Source organism: Hemitrygon akajei, chromosome 5 (assembly GCF_048418815.1).
Source record: "Hemitrygon akajei chromosome 5, sHemAka1.3, whole genome shotgun sequence".
Lineage (NCBI taxonomy): Eukaryota > Metazoa > Chordata > Chondrichthyes > Myliobatiformes > Dasyatidae > Hemitrygon > Hemitrygon akajei.
The window spans coordinates 103,555,549-103,575,890 of record NC_133128.1 but is presented as its reverse complement, the minus strand read 5'-3'; the positions used below and the strand labels follow the sequence as shown (position 1 = coordinate 103,575,890).

The 20,342-nt window shown below is 38.9% G+C and overlaps 1 protein-coding gene across 4 annotated transcripts in view; it reads right to left on the bottom strand.

Moving 5' to 3' along the window:
• The window catches only part of LOC140728036 (AP-1 complex subunit sigma-2), a 75,483-nt gene that overhangs the window by 31,086 nt on the left and 24,055 nt on the right, over positions 1-20,342 (bottom strand). For all 4 annotated transcript variants that reach the window (XM_073046157.1, XM_073046154.1, XM_073046155.1 and 1 more), the window contains exons 3-4: positions 15,470-15,578; positions 13,150-13,287 (exon numbers count right to left, since the gene is read on the bottom strand). In XM_073046157.1, coding sequence (XP_072902258.1) covers positions 13,150-13,287; positions 15,470-15,578 — 247 coding nt within the window. The remainder of the gene's footprint in view (positions 1-13,149; positions 13,288-15,469; positions 15,579-20,342) is intronic.

The window sequence follows — 20,342 nt, the reverse complement described above, 5'->3', positions numbered from 1 at the left end:
ACCTCGATCAAATCCCCCCTCAACCTTCTACGCTCCAATGAATAGAGACCTAACTTGTTCAACCTTTCTCTGTAACTTAAGTGCCGAAACCCAGGTAACATCCTAGTAAATCGTCTCTGCACTCTCTCTAATTTATTGATATCTTTCCTATAATTCGGTGACCAGAACTGTACACAATATTCCAAATTTGGCCTTACCAATGCCTTGTACAATTTTACCTAACTCCCTACAAAAACTACACCTCTTATTTTGTACACTTCTATCAAAACACCTCTCATCCTCACATGCTCCAAACAGAAAAGCCTCACAAGACATATTCGTTAATCCATGCATCATCCTGGTAGATCTCCTGTGTACCCTCTCTAAAGTTTCCACATCCTTTCTGTAATGAAGCAACCAAGAGACCCCAAGATCTCCCGTTTCTCATACTGCTAAGAATCCTGCCATGAACCCTGTATTCTACCTTCAAATTTGACCTTCCACACCGAATCACTTCACACTTTTATGGGATGAATTCTATTAGCCACTTCAGTCCAGCTCTGCATGCTGTCAGTCTTGCCTGATCCACAACATCAACAATCTTCATGTCATTTGCAAACTTACCAACCCACCTTTCATCTTCTTCATCCAATTTATTTATAAAAATAATAAACAGGAGCCCCAGAACAGATCCCTGCTGGGTGGAGAGGTGACATGAGGTTTAAAGAGAGCTCATGTCCTTTTGTGATTTTTTAGTGGGCTTCAATCAAAACAATCTACTAAAAGACTTGGCAAAGGCCAATAAAAAGTGAATTGTTAGTGGAGCTGCCATTGTGGGAGTGCCAGTATTAGAGCGGTCAGGCTTTGGCTCAAGAGGTTTGGGTGAGGAGAATTTTCTAGTAAGTGTCTCACCAGATCTTTTTTCTTCTTCTATTAGTACATAGCAGGTGCAGTGAGAATGGGTCGAGGGTCAGTGGCATGTTCTTCATGTGAAATGTCGGAATTCTTAGAGACCGCCAACACCTCCAATAACTACATCTGCAGAAAGTTAATAGAGCTGTAGCTCCTTACAAACTATTAGGGTACTGGAGCCACAATAGGATGACTTCTGGCTCATTCAGGAGAACAAGGAGGTGATAGACAGGAGCTACAGGATGGAAGTCAATCGTAACTTAGAGCAGGCAAGTAGCTGCTTAACTGTAAAGAGAGGGAGTGAAAATAGGCAGCCATTGCACAGAACCCCTTTGGCTGTTCCCCTCAATAATAAGTACAGCACATTGAATATCATTGGGGGGGAAGGCTCAGCGACCAGGTCTCTGGCACCAAACATGTCTCTGTGGTTCAGAGAGGAGGGATGGGGGTGTAGATAAGAGGAGTGCAGTAGGAATAAAGGATTCCGTAACTGGAGAAGCAGACAGGATATTCTGTGGACGAGAAAGAGAATGGCTCCCAGATCGGGTCCACAGCAGTCTAAAGTGTACAATTAGAAGTTATGGTACATATTGGGACCAACTCATATGTAGGAAAAGGGATAAGATCCAGAGAGAGAATATAGGGAGTTAGGTAGAAACCTGAAAAGCAGGACCTCAAAAGGTAGCATCTCTGGATTGCTGCCTGTGCGATAAGCAAGTGAGGGCAAGAATAAAATGATTTAGAAGAATGAGTGGCTGAGAGACTGGTGCTGTGACAAGGTTTCAGATGTCAGGATCATTGGGAACTCTTTTGAGGAAGGTATGACCAGTATAAAAAGGTTGAACAAGTTAGGTCTTTATTCTTTGGAGCGTAGAAGGTTGAGGGGGCACTTGATAGAGGTATTTAAAATTATGAGGGGGGATAGATCAAGTTGACGTGGATAGGCTTTTTCCATTGACCGTAGGGGAGATTCAAACAAGAGGACACGAGTTGAGACTTAGGGGACAAAAGTTTAAGGGTAACACGAGGGGGAATTTCTTTACTCAGAGAGTGGTAGCTGTGTGGAACGAGCTTCCAGTAGAAATGGTAGAGGCAGGTTCGGTATTGTCATTTAAAGTAAAATTGGATAGGTATATGGACAGGAAAGGAATGGAGGGTTATGGGCTGAGTGCGGGCCAGTGGGACTAGGTGAGTGTAAGTGTCGGCACGGACTAGAAGGGTTGAGATGGCCTGTTTCTGTGCTGTAATTGTTATATGGTTATAACACCCGAACTTGAGTGGGACCAATATCCCTGAAGAGCTGTTGGGCAAGGTTTAAATTAATTTGGCAGGGGGTTGGAAAATGAGGATGGGGCAGTTGGCCTACAACTAGGTGCAGTGTGTAGTGAGACTGAGGCAGAACAGGCAGATGGTGATAGGACAAAATTGCAGTAGGCGGGATAATGCCACAATCCCATATAGGAGCACAATTAGGCTACATGGCCCATTAAGTCTGCTCTGTCATTTCTTTTTCAATCTTTTTATTAAGTTTCAAATTAATAAACATAGCAATAATAATGATACAAAGAGATCGTGATTACATTAATAACAGTTAACATGTACAAGCACAGATTCCAAATAACAAATGTAGTTTAGCCTCCCAATCTCTTAGTAACTAACCATAAAAAAGATATTTTATAAAGAGAAAAAAAAACCCTAAACTAAAAAAAAAGATTGGGCTGCCATATTTCATCAGCTAAAGTTATAATTTGTCGTTAACTCTGCTCCTCTATATATGAACAAAAAATTACTAAAAGAGGATTCAGAAAGGGTCAACTTACATCATATGAAAATATCGAATAAATGGCCTCCAAGTTTCTTCAAATTTAACCGAAGGATCCATAGTTCCGCTCCTAATTTTTTCCAAGTTTAAACATGCTATCGTTTGGGAAAACCATTGAAATGTGGTAAAGGGATTGGAATCCTTCCATTTAAGTAAAATGGATCTTCTGGCTATTAATATAACAAATGCAATTAGATGACAAGCTGATGAGGATAAATGACTGGAGTCTACCACTGGTAGTCCAAAGATTGCAGTAATAGGATGAGGTTGTAAATCAACAAGCAGAACTACTGAAATAATATCAAAAATATCTTTCCAATATTTTCCTAGAAGAGGGCAAAACCAGAACATGTGTGTCAAGGAAGCTACTTCAGAATTACATCTATCACAAACAGGATTTATATGGCAGTAAAAGCGAGCCAACTTATCCTTGGACATACGAGCCCTATGAACTACCTTAAATTGTATCAAAGCATGTCTGGCACACACTGAAGAAGTATTCACTAGTTGAAGAATTTTCTCCCACTTCTCTGTAGATAAAGATATCTGAAGTTCTCTTTCCCACTCATTCTAAATTTTATCAGAAGTACCTAAGCGTATTTTTATAATTAAATCATAAATAAATGCTATTAAACACTTCTGATATGGATTTAAACTTAAAATTTTTTTCTGTAACTTCAATTTGATGTGATATCAGAAAGGTAAGTAAAGTAGCGTTCAGAAAGTGTCTAATCTGTAAATATCTGAAAAAGTGTGATTTAGGCAAATTACATTTATTAGACAACTGTTCAAAAGACATAAAACATCCATGAATAAATCACGAAAACATGTTATTCCCTTTGTTTTCCATAAAATAAAAGCTTGATCAATTCTAGATGATTGAAAGAAAAAATTAGAACTTGACAGGATAAATTTATTCAATCCAAAAAATTTACAAAATTGAAACCATATTCGTATTGTATGTTAATTATTAGATTTATCATTTGTTTATTCAATTTAGTAAGTGCAAAGGGAAGCACAGCCCCTAAAATAGAAGCCAATGAAAACCCCTGTACAGACTCCCACTCGAGGTTCGTCCATCGTGGACATTGAGTTTCATCCAACTCTTGTGTCCAAAACGTTAAATATCAAATATTAATTGCCCAATAATAAAATCTAAGATTCGGCAAAGCCAAACTGCCTTCTTTTTTTGATTTCTATAAATATTTCTTACTTAACCTAGGATTTCTATTCTGCCGTATATATGAAGAAATTTTTGAATCAATAATATCAAAAACTGATTTAGGGATGAAAATTGATACCACCTGAAATAGATACAGAAATTTAGGTAAAATAATCTTTAATTATAGCATTAATTCGACCAAAGATAAGGACAATGGGGACCATTTAGTAAACAGTTGTTTAACATGATCAATTAAGGGTAAAAAAACTTTAAATAGATCCTTATGCTTCTTAGTAATTTTAACACCCAAATAAATAATCAGTAACCAATCTAAATGGTGATTGTCTATAAATTGGAACTTGCTTATTTAATGGGAAAAGCACACTCTTAAGATTCAATTTATAACCAGAAAAACTACTAAACTTCACAAGTAGTGTTATTACTGCAGGAATGGATTTCTCTAGGTTAGAGATATATAGTAACAGGTTATCTGCATATAGTGATACTTCATGCGTCCCATTCCCACAAATAATGCCAAATATATTGGGTGAATCACGAAGAGCGATTGCCAAGGGCTCCAAGGCAATATCAAATAGTAAAGGGCTTAAAGGACAGCCCTGTTTAGTATCTTGAAAAAGATCTCTGATTATCGGTAAATACAGCCAGCCAAAGGTGTATGATATATCAAATGAAACCAAGATATAAATTTTGGGCTAAAATTAAATTTCTCAAGTATATTAAATAAATATTCCCATTCAAGTCTGTCAAACGCCTTCTCAGCATTAAACAAAATAACACATTCTGGAGTATTAGATGAAGTAGTGTATACAATGCTCATTAACCTCCTAACATTAAAATGTGAGTAATGATTTTTAATAAATCCTGTCTGATCCTCGGAGACAATTTGTGGCAATATCTTCTCCAATCTAATTGCTAATATTTTGGAAAAGATTTTAGAATCCACATTCAACAAAGATATAGGTCTGTATAATGCACATTCAGTGGGATCTTTATCTTTTTTACGAATTAAAGAGATAGATGCTTAATAGGATTGTGGTAATTTACCTACAAATAAAGCATCTTTAAAAATTCTAAATAATCAAGGAGAAAGCAAATCTGAAAAAGATTTTTAAAAATTCAGCTGTATACCCATCCGGACCAGATGCTTTACCAGAGTTCATCGAAAAAATTGCTATTTCCTCTTCAGTAATGCTAAACGTTCATCAACTGATAATTTTGGAATATTCAATTTCCTTAAAAATTCATGCATTATGTTAGGATCATCAGGAAGTTCTGATTGGTATAAAATTCTTGAAAAGATTTGTTAATTTCATCATGGTCAACTGTCAAAATACCATCCCATTTATGAACTTTATTAATCTGACATTTCATCAAAGCAACTTTCAATTGGTTAGCTAATAATTTACACGACTTATCACCATGTATATAAAATTGACTCTTAGTTCTAAGTAATTGATTTTCAATCAGGGATGTTAATAACAAACTATGTTGCATCTGAAGTTCAACTCTCTCTTTATAAAGCTCCAGATTGGGAGCAATATATTTTTTTTAATCAATTGTTCTAGTGAACACAGGCCCAGATCAATGAAATGCTCTTCATATGACTAGCCATTCAATCCTGGAATCATGAATTGAATGCTAGCATCACTTTTGCCTTCCTCACCACAGCCTCAACCTGCAAATTAACCTTTAGGGAATCCTGTACAAGGACTCCCAAATCCCTTTGTGTCTCAGTTTCTTGTACTTTTTTCTCCATTCAGAAAATAGTCAACTCTTTCATTTTATATGCATGACCATACACTTGCTCACACTGTATTCCATCTGCCACTTCTTTGCCCCGAACTGAAGTGCAACATGGGGATAAAAATGAAAAGGATGATAAATACAGGACTCAAAGTGTTATATTTGAATACATGCAGTATACAGAATAGGGTAGGTGATCTTATAGCACAATTAGAGAAGGTGCTACACATGAGGCTGCTAAACAGTACAAGAGCCCATGGTATCCCAGGAAAAATACAAATATTACTAGATTTGCTGACTGGCAGGAAGCAAAGAGTTTTTTTTTCCTGGTTGGCTGCCTGTTTGACAGGGGTCAATGTTGGAAACTGTTCTTTTCACGTTATATGTCAATAATTTGGATGACAGAATTGATGGCTTTGTGGCCAAGTTTGAAGATATGTGTATGGACAAGTTGTGTTGAGGAAGCAATGAGTCTCCAGAAGGACGTGGAAAGATTAGGAGAATGGACAAAAAAGCAGATAGTGTTGGTAACTGTATGGTCATGCACTTCAGTAGGTTTAAAGGCAAAGACTATTTTCTAAAGGGTGAGAAAATTCAGAAATTAGAGTTAGAACATGGAATAGTACATCACAGAAACAAACCATTTGGCCCACAAATTTGTGCCTAACCAATTAAATTAATAATCAATGGCTAAATAATCTCTTCTGCCTACACAATATCCATATTCTTCCATTTTTATATGCAGGTGAAAAGGGACTTGGGAGTCCTTATGGAGGGTTCTCCAAAGGTTAACTTGCAGGTTAAGTTGGTGGCAAGGAAGGTAAATGCAATGTCAACATTCACTTTGCGAAGACTACAAAATAAATAGATACTTCACTGAGGAAATTACAGTGTCACAGTAGTATTACAAGCGCACAGATGTACAAATATCAAAAGAGAAGTAAAAAGTCTAGAAAAAGTTACCTCAAACAGTCCAAGAGGAGGGGGTTCATCACTTCCCCAGCTACAGGTTGACTCCAGGTGAATGGAGTTGATAAGGAAAATAAGTCATAATGAAATGATGGAGCAGACCTAAAGGGCTGAATGGCCTAAGCCTTGTTGAACAGAAAGAAAGACAATCAGCAAACAGGAAAGGAATCAGTCTCATTTTCTGAGACTGTCCTTGCAGATGCCATATTGAGAACTGTTTTATGAACTGATTCTTGCTCTTGGATATCTTAATCATAAGAACCTGTTTATATAAAATGGCAAAAGCAATTTCTTCATCTAGGCCCAGTGCCTTTGTCACCCAGTTTGACTAGTTTGAAACAGTCAGAGTCAAAGAGCAAAAGTAGTCACCTATGGCATGAAGGCCATAGAACAATACTGCTTGTAGCCCTGGGCTACATCAAATGAGTATTTGACACAGGTCAGTCAGATGACTGAGCCAACAAAACTGACGTGATAAGGAAAAGTATAAAAATAGATGATTTTATACAGCACCAACACCTTCCTTTTCAAGCAGCAACACCTCTCCGGAGACCAACCATCATCAACATGGAGGACTCCACATCAGAACGTAGACTCCTTTCCCGGGTATTACCTGTTCAGGAGGGTCAGGGATACTTGGTAGGTATGCACACAGGTAGTTGGTTGTGTAAATTTATGTGCTTTATAGCTGAGACAATAAAGGTACTTCTCAATAAATACAGATTTTTTCTGTGCCTGACTGATTATTATTACTAAGGGGTAACAATCTGCTCCTGTCTTATGGTGTTTTGATCCAACACACCCCTGGTTAACAACCTCCAGGCAGAAGATGCTCCACATTATACCACCCTCCACCTAAGCTAATTCTGAACTCACACAGCCATGTTTCCCTTTCCCTGGATCCCATGCCTCCTGACTTTCTGAATGAGTCTGTGGTATCTTGTCAAACACCTTAGCAAATTCCAGATACACTGCACCTTCTGCTCTACCTTCATCAATGTGCTTTATCACATCCTCAGTTAATTCAAGCAGGATCACTAGGCATGATACGCCCCTCACCAAGGGGTGACTATTTCTAATCAGGTTATGCTTTGACAAATGCTCATAAATCATGTCTCTGAGAAACTTCTCCCATAATTTGCCCACCACTGAAGTAAGACTCAATGCTCTATTATTCAAAAATCAGATTTAATATCACTAGGATAAGTTGTGAAATTTCATGTTTTATAGCAGCAGTACAGTGAAATAAATAATAAGTAAATTACAATAAGTACTTACAAAAAAATAAGTGGGGCAAAGAGAGGTAAAAAAAATACTAAAGGTAGTGTTCATGAGTTTATCGTCCATTCAGAAATCCAATAGCTGAGAAGTCGCTGAGTGTATGTCTTCAGGCTCCTATGACTCCGATTGTTAGCAATAAGGCACCAGTTTATGACCTTCTGCAGCTTCTCCCAATCACATGCAGAGTTCCCTCCATACCAGATGGTGATGCAACCAGTTAGAATGCGCTCCCTGGTACATAGGTAAAAATTTGCTAGTCTTGGGTGACATACCAATCTCTTCAAATATAGCCTTCTTTATAATTGCATCAATATGTCAGGCACAAAATGGATCCTCAGAGATGTTGACACCCAGAAACTTGAACCTGCTCACCCTTTCCCCTGCTGACTCCTCAATGAGGATGGGTGTGTTACCTTGACATGTCCTTCCTGAAGTTCACAATCAGTTCCTTGGTCTTATTGACACTGAGTGCAAGGTTCCTGCTGTGACAATTCCCAGGGTCATCCCTTTTCTTTCCTGAATGAAGGAATAACATTTGCCACACTCCAATTATCTGTTACTACTCCTGTACCCAGTAAAGATGCAAGTATCATCTCAAGATTCAGCAATCTCTTCCCTCACTTCCCATAGTAAGCTAGAGTAAATCCCTAGGGACTTATCTACCCTAATGTCTTTCAAAACTTCCAGCACATTCTCTTGCTTAAAATCGACATGTTCTACGATATCAGACTTTTCCTCACATCAATGTCCCTCTGACTGGTGAATACTGAAGCAAAGTATTCATTGAGGCCTTCCTCTACCTCTTCCGATTCCAGGCATATTTCCTCTTGTATAGCTGATTAGCCCTCCCATCACTAGTCATCCTCCTATTCTTCATATACCGTAGATCCCGGACTACAGAGCGCACCTGATTAAAAGCCGCTGGCTCTAATTTTAGAAATAAAATCAATTTTTTACTTGTAAAGGCCGCACCAGATTTTAGGCCGCACCGGATTTTCGGCCGCAGGTGTCCCACGTTGTAATATGAGATATTTACACAGAAAGATATTACACGTGAGGATTTTTTAAACTTTTAATTAAATCCATATGGTAACAAAAACAAATACATATTGCAAATGCTTTTTTTCGAACCGTGCCCGTAACGCGGCTACTTTTAAATATACGTTGCGTATACTTCTTTACTGAACAACATTCCAATATCTCCTAACGACTGGTAAAAAATATATATACTGCAGCCTACCAGGAAAAGTTATTGATCGCCTTTAACTTAAAAGCAGCGTTTTGGCTCCGCCGCTCCCCCCCTCCTTTCCGTTTATCGCAAACTGGTATCCCACAAGACGCGGCGAAACCGGGTGTGACATCATAGCATCCCGCGATGTAGTACAGAAAACAAATATAGTTAAAACTCTTCTAACTTTAACTAGAAAATGAATTACTAAGCGAAAATATTATAAACTAAATAACTGCCATAAAGGCAGCACAATGCTTTTCTTCGAGTGTTTTCCATGTTGATGAGGGCGAGTACAAATGACTGATTTACAATAATTTAATTGTGAAAGTGCGCTTGATTTATCGTACAATTTCATTGGACCTCTGTGAACTACTCATTAATTTTATTGGTCTACTGTTACGAGGCAAAATGTTTACGAGGCGGCATGAAAAAAAATAATGCATTAGCCGCTCCATATTAAAGGCCGCAAAGTTCAAAGCAGTTCAAAATGTGGGAAAAAAGTAGCCGCTTAAAATCCGGAATCTACGGTACATGTAGAAAACCTAGGGTTTTTCATTAATCCTACTTGCCAAGGCCTTCTCACCAAAGTCCATTTTTAGCTTCTTTCCTGGCTACCTTTTAAACACTAAAACACTGTCTGACCCTTGTTTCTTAAACCTCAAATAAACTTCTTTCTTCCTCTTAACTACATGTTTCACATCTCTTATCAATCATGGCTCTCTAAGGCCACTATCCTTTCCTTGCTTCATGGGACAAACATCCAAAACCCTAAGCAATCGCTCTCTAAACAACCTGCACATTTCCATATAACCACATAAGCATATAACAATCACAGCATGGAAACAAGCCATTCCGGCCCTCCTAGTCCGTGCCGAACTCTTAATCTCACCTAGTCCCACCTACCCGCACTCAGCCCATAACCCTCCACTCCTTTCCTGTCCATATACCTATCCAATTTTACCTTAAATGACAACTGAACTGGCATCTACTACTTCTACAGGAAGCTCATTCCACACAGCTATCACTCTCCGAGTAAAGAAATACCATTGTGTATTTCCCCCAAATACATCCATTCCATTTTATGCTCCCAAGTTTCTGCCTACATCATCAAAATTAACCCTCCCCCAATAAAATACTTACCCATACTGCTTGTCCTTCTCCAAGTCTATGGTAAAGGTCAGGGTTGTGATCACTGACTCTGAAATGATCACCCCACTGAGAGATCTGACACCTAACCTGGTTTGTTTCCTAGCACCAGATCCAGTATGGCTTTCCCTCTTGTCCATCTAACTGCACACTGTGTCAGCAATCCTTTCTGAAAACACCTAACAAATTCCACTCCATCTAAACCTTTTGCACTAAAGAGGCACCAATCAATCTTCAGGAATTTGGAAATTACTCGTGACAACAACTCAGTTATTTTTGGACCTTTCCAAAATCTGCCTCCTAACCTGTTCTTCAGTGTCTTTGTTAAAGGCAAGTATGAACGCAAATAGTTCTTGTAGCTGTTAACTTTATATTATCATTTAATTTTGTATAGGTTTGACTCTGGTCTAAAATTAAAGACCGGCATATCAAATCCAATGGATAAGATTTAATAAATTTGATCTTGAATTAAGATTAAATATCTAGATTTAACAAATTTCTCTTCCTTTTTTAAGCTTATGGACTTTGTTGTAGTCCCTCACAAGGATCTGACACCAGAAACTCAAGCTACCTTTATGCTAGTCATACTTCACGAAGCAAGAGTTTAATGTTTGTGATCCAAGAGTCGAGAAACTTTTAGATCAAAAAGAAACAACCTCTCCAGTACGAGTGCTAAAACATTAACTTCTAAATCACTCTTCCCATATGCTACTTAACCTGCTGAGTATTTTTCAGCATCTGTAGTCTTTCGCATATTTGTATCAATCTTTAACAATACTAACCCAAGGTCAGGATTGACTATTACTTGCGAGGCCTTTATTCACTGCCCACCATTTTAAAACATGTGCATTTGTGAAATTATGCTTTCACATCTTTAACTGCCATAAAACAAAAAAAAAATCACTGATATGCAAGAAATATGCCAACCACCGTGCAACAAACTCCCCCAGGCAGTACAGCAGTAATTCTCAAGATTCGACACAAGAGAAACCTTCCCTGATAGACTGGTGTCAAGAAAACAACCTCTATCTCAATGTCGCAAAAACAAAGGAACTGGTTGTGGACTACAGCAGGAATGGAGACAAACTAGACCCTATTTACATCAATGGATCTGGGATTGAGAGGGTGAACAGCTTTAAGTTCCTCGGCATAAACATCACCAAGGGTCTCACATGGTCTGTGCATACCAGCTGTGTGGAGAAAAAGGCACAACAGTGCCTGTCACCTCAGACAGTTGAGGAAGTTTGGTATGGGCCCCCAATTCCTAAGAACTTTCTACAGGAGCGCAACTGAGAGCATCCTGACTGGCTGCATTACTGCCTGGTATGGGAAATGTACTTCCCTCAATCACAGGACTCTGCAGAAAGTGGTGCGGACAGCCCAGCATATCTGTAGATGTGAACTTCCCACTATTCAAGCCATTTACAAAGACAGGTATGTAAAAAGGATCTTTGGACACCTGAGTCACCCCAACAACTGCTCCAGTTGCTACCATCTCGGAAACGGTACCATAGCATAAAAGCTAGGACCAACAAGCTCCGGGACAGCTTCTTCCACCAAGTCATCAGACTGTTTAATTCATGCTGATAACTGAACTTCTTCGTTATACTGACTGTCCTGTTGTACTTACTATTTATTACATATTACTACAAATTGCACATTTATATGGAGATGTAAAATTGTTACTCCTCATGTAAATAAAAGTCAATTCAATTAAATATCTTGGAATAGCGAAAAAACTCTTGTCGGGCTTCCAGCCGGGTACAGGTATCAATTATAATTGACGTTTCAATGACAAACTCTGCCACCTTCATCAGTTATAATTGATACCCGAACCTGGCTAGAAGCCTGAGAAGAGTTTATTCGTCATATACACTGGGAAAGCACTAGATCCTTTTTCATCTTGGAATAGTGTCATGAAGTATTTGTATCAATCCAAGTCAACTAGAGATCAATAATGGCCAAAGGCAAAGAAAGAGGATGAGTTAAGAGAATATGGGGTGAGCAGTAGAGTGGAACCCTTGGAGCTCAGCAAGCAGAAGCAAGTCAAAATCATTAAGCTTCTAGCACTAATCAGGTTACAATGAAGCTGGTGCTGCATAGGAAGAATGATAGATGAGATACGGAACTTGTCACAGTTCTGGGACAAGCAGAATATTTATGCCTCAACAGGCAGACAGTAAGTAATGAGACTGCAGTCCACTTTTCTAATGTTTTCATGCAAAAATTTCGCAGTAATAACTAAGGGACTGCACTACAGAAGGGTCTAAACTCTGCATAAGGCATGCAGTTATGATTAGTTACCAAGTTGCCTTGATGACTGATTTGCTGGAAAGTTGTAGCTCTACTCAATGGCACAGAATATAGAATATCTGGGAATCTGACTCTCCCAAATTTCAACACTGGGACAACACAGCAAAATGAGATTAATTACAGAGGAACTAAATTAATATGTCAAACCCAAAAAAAGCAAAGCTCTTAGTGAAAAGACAATAAAAAGCGGCAGACGTAAAGGCAAAAGTACAATCTATTGTTTGTTTCATAACGAGACTTCACCCCCAAGGACAATTGCATTCATCTGAAGGTCCAATGGCTCCGATTAATCAGACCCAGACAAATGAATAACACCAAATGTTGACTAATCTAGAAAAGCATGCAAAGACTCATGTCCCTTTACACATATACAAAGAATTTTAATAAATTCTACTTGTGCCTCCATATTTTGTCACAAGACAAACATGTAGCTTTAAATCATGCACAAATCACAAATCCAAACAAAGGGATTAACAAAGATGGTGCTCAGCAATCCAAATCTTACTTTCAAATTCGGGTTAGTACTAAAGGTGACAATTTCTCCCAGCAAGCACATTCTTTAAATCTTACCTCTTGTAACAGATCAGCTTGTTCGATTGCCTTGAGTACATTCTTCTTTGATGTCTCCTGAACCTCACCTCCTAACAGGAACTCATCCAAGATAAAATAAGCCTTTTCAAAGTTAAAGATAATGTCGAGCTCACAGACCTTCAAAAAGCGGAAATAAAGACAAATGTGTTACCCAAATGTAGATACTATAATGTAACTATATTTAGAACTCAGTCCAGGTTACTTAATTTCAGTAATTCATTTATTCTATTCAAACAGTTACAAATTTAAATAGTTGTATATGATCACATCAGATATTTCACACAGCACCAAATAAAAATATAAAATTTCTAGGGTGCATGTAAAAGCACATAATTACAATGAACATTGTTATATTTTACTTTTTTTTTTAACATTGCGAAAAATGATATGTGAGAAACATAGTAACTACTTCCAAAAGTAGTTCCATGGAGAAAGTATTCGGGCATTTTTGAAAGCAGATAAATCAAATTAAATTATTTCCAGGTAGTTAAAAGCATGGGAAAAAATTGAAGATTCAAGATGTAATTTTTCAATCTTCCCTAGCTAAGAGAGAAATAACGCTGAACATCTAGAAGAATTCTAAAATGTGGATGCTAAAGACAAAGGCAAAAGACAATTATAGGCAATTAGTTAACTTCAGTGATGAATAAATTATTGCAATCTACACGAACAATATAAACATCCATTAAGAAGAGCATGTCAACAAGGATCTGTTAAAGGAAGGTAATACCTGACAAATATGATTTAATTTTTGTTTGGGTGCATGAATTTTAGCAAGGATTTGATATAATCCCAACTTGACAAGCAAATCAAAAAAGAAAATCCAAGGAAAAATACTAACAGTAGGAATTTAAAGACAATTTGATGGCAGGTATTTATGAAACAACAAGGTTGGTACAGTGGCACACCTCAGTATCCTGAACTTTTCTTTGTCAATAGCTATTAATGATTTAGAGCAAGGGATGGTAAAGTTTGCAGTTGATACCAAGTTTGATCACAGTTTCAGTCAGCAGGAAAGCTTGAGTTACATGAATGCAAATTTAATCCTGAGAAATAGAAACATATTTCACAGGACAGCAGAGTTTTGACCTGACCCATTACCTGAGCAATCATTTTGCCACTCATTATTTATGGTGAATACAGAAATGTATGACCAATAGCCTGACAAGTCTTACTTACAGAATCATACTGTACAGACAACATACCTGACTCCACTATCACAATTCTTGGATACATTGTGTTCCACCGGCAAAAGAGAGAAAAAAAAACACCTCCAGCAAATTGAAACTTAATTGTTATACATGGAAGATGCAGCATTCTTCACTGTAGGGTCACTTTCCTGGCTCAATCATGACAGAAAGTGAAGAATACAAATGATAACCATTCCTATTAGTACTGTCATATTTAGTCAAAGAGGACAGTGTCAGGTAGATTCTGCTGTTATCTTCATCAATTGCCACATACCTAATCTAGCAACTACGTCCTTCAAAGTTCCACCAATTTCACTCCGTGTTGGTGCAAGTCATGTTGGGCAAGATACAATTACTATGGTAAAGTTTGTATTTCAGTGAATGGTGGAAGTTTCTTTCTTCCTCTATTGCACAGCATGAGGACACCCTAGGGTAATAAATAAGGTATTAATACTTGTACCAACTGCCTTGAAGGCTCTTTCCAGTCAGTGAAACACAGTAGTCCAAGAATTGTGACTAGGGAGTCTGGTACATTGTCTGTACAACGCGATTCCTTGAGCAAGACTGTCAGGCTATTACTCAACTAGTCTGCTAGTCAACTCTCCTGCTTTAAATAACTCATCATAATGATCTAAGAAGAAGATGCATCAATGGAGAGACAAATGAGCATGATTGTTCTGATGAGTGGTCAGTGACTTGAAACAGATTGCTTCACTCTCCACATTTGCTATCTGCCCTGCAAATTATTCCTAGTACCCATTCTGATGTTGGATTGTGAGAAATTTGATGAAAACCTTGCTGTGAATTAAGATTAAATAAGAGATTCTATAGATGCTGAAAATCTTGAGCAGCACATACAAAATGCTGGAGGAATTCAGCAAGTCAGCCAGCATCTATGGAGGGGAATAAATAGTCCTGATGAGGATCTTGGCATGAAATTATCCCCATCTATATATGCTGTTTGACATAGTTTGTTCCTCCAGTATTATATTAATGCTTTGTATTAAGATTTTTCTTTACCAAAGTCACCACACAATACATACAGGGATAAACTGCAGTTAAGGAAGGCGGATGTCAGATGTTCAATGAATTTAAATATTTCAACTCACACTTCCAAAATACTTGTCTAGAAGTTCAACGTAACGATGAATAATCTCAAGTGTTATGAGCTCATTGTCCTGGTCCTCAATTGCACAGCAGAAATAAAGACTTGCATACCTATGCAAACAAAACAGCTTTATCACTTATTATTAAATCCATTGCATGATTGCCCCTGTACCCAATCAACTGACGTAATTTTTAACCATACTATTTTACATCTTCTGAAGAAAATTTAAAATGGTGAATAAAACCAATGATATTGACATCTGCGTCCAATATTCTACCAATATGTTGTTGACAGTAGGTGGTGCCAACCACATTGCCAACTTCTAGGCGGTGATGTGCTGGGGTAATGGCATCACAGGTGATGCCTACAGGCTCAATAAACTGATTAGAAAGGCTGACTCTGTTCTACCACAACCTCCAATGTGTCCAGTTTGATTCCTGTAACAAAGGATTCTACAGAAAATACTGGAAATTCTGGACAATGTTTCTCACCCTCCGCATGCCACCATGGCTGAATAGAGGAGCACTTTTAGTAATAGACTAGGACAACTGTGCTGCTCCAAAGACTGTGATACAAAGTCATTCTTACCCTCCGCCATTAGGCTGTATAAACGACTCAACCTATAGCTGAAGAAGTGATGACCACCCCCCACCCCCCCATTAGACTTATTAACCTGTTTACCACACTGATTGCAGACACCCTGTGCAATACTACCAGCAATACTTGTCTGTATGGTGGGAATGTGCACCCATTACTGTAAAAGTGCAAGAATTACCATAATCTATCTTACCAGTATGAACTTGGAAATCTTGTAATCTTTGACATAAATCTTGTACATCTTATTTTTAAGGCAACTTTTTTTTTAATTCTTTCTTACTCCTCTTCTAATATCTTGTATATCTGTGTACTTGTAATGCTACTGTGCAACAGTAATTTCCTTATAGATCGATAAAGTACCTATCTCATCAAAGTCAATTTTAAAGTTTCACACTTAAATACTCTGAACATAGCAAATCAAATGTGGTTATTCCTATGTTATGTGTTTTGAAAGCTGCTAATGCGGTCAGAAAGTACCTACATTTATGAAAATTTATATCACATTTCTTGATGTGGCAGGGTCAAGTAACATTCAACTGAAAGACTTGGGTAACTTCTAAAGCTGGTAGATACACTTCTTATGTATAACACACTTGATGAAAAATAAAAATCAAGAAGCACTCTACAGAACGTTGACATATCAAACTAACTAAATTTAACAGTTTCCTGATGTATACACCACCCAACCATGACTTAGGAACAGAGTTTATGCCAAATATCATTTGCTAATCTCTTAATTTTTATTCTCCCACATTCTCAAATTCTTGGGAAAGCAGCAAGGAAGTAATAACTATTTGAAATACTTGTCAATTCTGTGATAAGGTCTTAAATTTCCATCTTCCCTCAAAGGAACTGAAACTGAACTCTGCTGATTCAGTGAAGATAGATGCTTCACACTTGCACAAGTGGAAAGATTCAAGATTATATTTCATAGTGTTTAAATTATCCTGTGCATTGCATCAGAAGCAAGGAATAAATTTTAAAAGGCAATTTAATTGAACAAGTTTTCTGAAAGATCCGTCATTTATGAAAATGAGACTTATTCTATTCTATTTGAAATTTAGAAAGTACATCTTGGGCCAGCCTGCCCCATCTTAAGGTTATAGGAATACAGCAAACATCTTGAAAAACTTAATAGCTTTAGTTGTATTTTCCCACTAATCACTTTAACAAGAATATTGATGTCCTTTCCCAAAGTCCTATTGTTTTCAACTTTTACTGGATAAAGCAAATGGGAAGAAGAGTTCAGGAGAGGTTACTAAAGCCTCCGGAACAAAGAATAAGAGAAAAAGTTGAGAAAGGGATAAGGATTTAACTTCAGATAATAAGGAGACAAAACTGAAAAAGGTTTGAATATAGGATTAAAGGGGTTATATTTGAATACACAGTTAACAAATATAAGACAGATCATCTTGTCGGATAGTTAGAATTCGGCCAAGTATGAAGTTGTGCGGCTTGTAAAAGGGCAATGTTATGATAGTCATGGGATATTTCAACATGCAGGCAGATTGGGAAAATCAGGTTGGTTTTGGATACCAGGAGAAAGAATTTATTGAATATTTATGAAATGGCTTTTAAAAGAAGCTTGCAGTCAAGCTCACTAGGGAAAAGGCCATTTTGGATTGCATTTTATGTAATGTCCCAGATTTGATTAGGGTGCTTAAGTTAAAGGAACTTCAGAAGGCAGTGATCATAATGATAGAATTCACCCTTAAGTTTGAAAGGGAAAGGTTAAAATCATATGTACGGTAATAGTATTACAGCTGAGTAAAGGTAACCACAGAGGAGCTGGCAAAAATTGATTGGAAGAGGACACAGGCAAGGATGACAGTAACAATGGCTAGAGGTTCTGGGAGTAATATGGAAGATGGAGGATTGGTTCATCCCAAAATGAAAGTATTCTAAAACTGGGATGAGGCAACTGTGGTTGATGAGGGAAGTCAAAGAATGCACAAAAGCAAAAGGGCATACGATATAGCAAAAATTAATGGGAAGCTAGAAGATTTTGGGAAATTCTAAAAAACCACAACCAACAGAAGGCAAATAAAAAAAGCAACAAGAGAAAGAATGAAATATGAAGGTATGCTAGCAATAATATGAGAGGATACCAAATGCTCTTTTGGATATATAAAGAACAAAAAAAAAGAGGTAAGACCAGACATCACTGGACAATAATGTTGGAGAGATAGTAATGGAGAACAAAGAAATAGTGGACAAACAGATCAAGTACTTTGTACCAGCAAACACAAGGAAATCTGCAGATGCTGGAAATTCAAACAACAACATACACAAAATGCTGGTGGAACACAGCAGGCCAGGCAGCATCTATAGGAGAAGCACTGTTGACGTTTCGGGCCAAGACCCTTCGTCAGGACTAACCGAAAGGAAAGATACTAAGAGATTTGAAAGTAGTGGGGGGAGGGGGAAATGCGAAATGATAGGAGAAGACCGGAGGGAGTGGGATGAAGCTAAGAGCTGGAAAGGTGATAGGCGAAAGTGATACAGAGCTAGAGAAGGGAAAGGATCATGGGACGGGAGGGCTCGGGAGAAAGGGGGGGGGGGGGGGGGGGGAGAAGCACCAGAGGGAGATGGAGAACAGGCAAACAACTAAATATGTAAGAAGGGGAGGAGGGGCATTAATGGAAGTTAGAGAAGTCAATGTTCATGCCATCAGGTTGGAGGCTACCCAGCTGGTATATAAGGTGTTGTTCCTCCAACCTGAGTTTGGATTCATTTTGACAGTAGAGGAGGCCATGGATAGACATATCAGAATGGGAATGGGACATGGAATTAAAATGTGTGGCCACTGGGAGATCCTGCTTTTTCTGGTGGACAGAGCGTAGGTGTTCAGCGAAACGGTCTCCCAGTCTGCGTCAGGTCTCACCAATATATAAAAGGCCACACCGGGAGCACCGGACACAGTATACCACACCAGCCGACTCACAGGTGAAGTGTTGCCTCACCTGGAAGGACTGTCTGGGGCCCTGAATGGTGGTGAGGGAGGAAGTGTAAGGGCAGGTGTAGCACTTGTTCCGTTTACAAGGATAAGGGCTAGGAGGGAGATCGGTGGGAAGGGACGGGGGGGACGAGTGGACAAGAGAGTCGCGTAGGGAGCAATCCCTGCAGAAAGCAGATGCGGGGGGGGGGGGGGAGGGAAAGATATGCTTGGTAGTGGGATCCCGTTGGAGGGGGCAGAAATTACGGAGAATTATATGTTGGACCTGGAGGCTGGTGGGGTGGTAGGGGAGGACAAGGGGAACCCTATCCCAAGTGGGGTGGCGGGTGGATGGGGTGAGGGCAGATCTGCGGGAAATGGGAGAGATGCGTTGGAGAGCAGAGTTGATGGTGGAAGAAGAGAAGCCCCTTTGTTTAAAAAAGGAAGACATCTCCTTCGTCCTGGAATGAAAAGCCTCATCCTGAGAGCAGATGCGGCGGAGACGGAGGAATTATAAGAAGGGAATAGCATTTTTGCAAGAGACAGGATGGGAAGAGGAATAGTCCAGGTAGCTGTGAGAGTCTGTAGGCTTATAGTAGATATCAGTAGATAGGCCGTCTCCAGAGATGGAGACAGAAAGATCAAGAAAGGGGAGGGAGGTGTCGGAAATGGACCAGGTAAATTTAAGGGCAGGGTGAAAGTTGGAGGCAAAGCTAATGAAGTCGACGAGCTCAGCATGCGTGCAGGAGGCAGCGCCAATGCAGTCTTCGATGTAGCGAAGGAAAAGACGGGGATGGATACCTGTATAGACTTGGAACATGGACTGTTCCACAAAGCCAACAAAAAGGCAGGCATAACTGGGACCCATACAGGTGCCCAGGGCTACACCCTCGGTTTGGAGGAAGTGGGAGGAGCCAAAAGGAGAAATTATTGAGAGTAAGAACTAATTCTGCCAGACGGAGGAGAGTGGTGTTAGAGGGGAATTGGTTAGGTCTGGAATCCAAAAAGAAGCGAAGAGCTTCGAGACCATCTCGGTGGGGGATGGAGGTATATAGTGACTGGGCATCCATGGTGAAAATAAGGCCGTGGGGGCCAGTGAACTTAAAATCATTTTAAAAAATTCAAAGCATGAGAAGTGTCACGAACATAGGTGGGAAGAGATTGAACAAGGGGGGATAAGACAGTGTCAAGGTATGCAAAAATGAGTTCAGTGGGGCAGGAGCAAGCAGAGACAATAGGTCTACCTGGACAGGCAGGTTTGTGGACCTTGGGTAGGAGGTAGAAACAGGAAGTGTGGGGTGTGGGAACTATGAGGTTGGTGGCAGTGGATGGGAGATCCCCA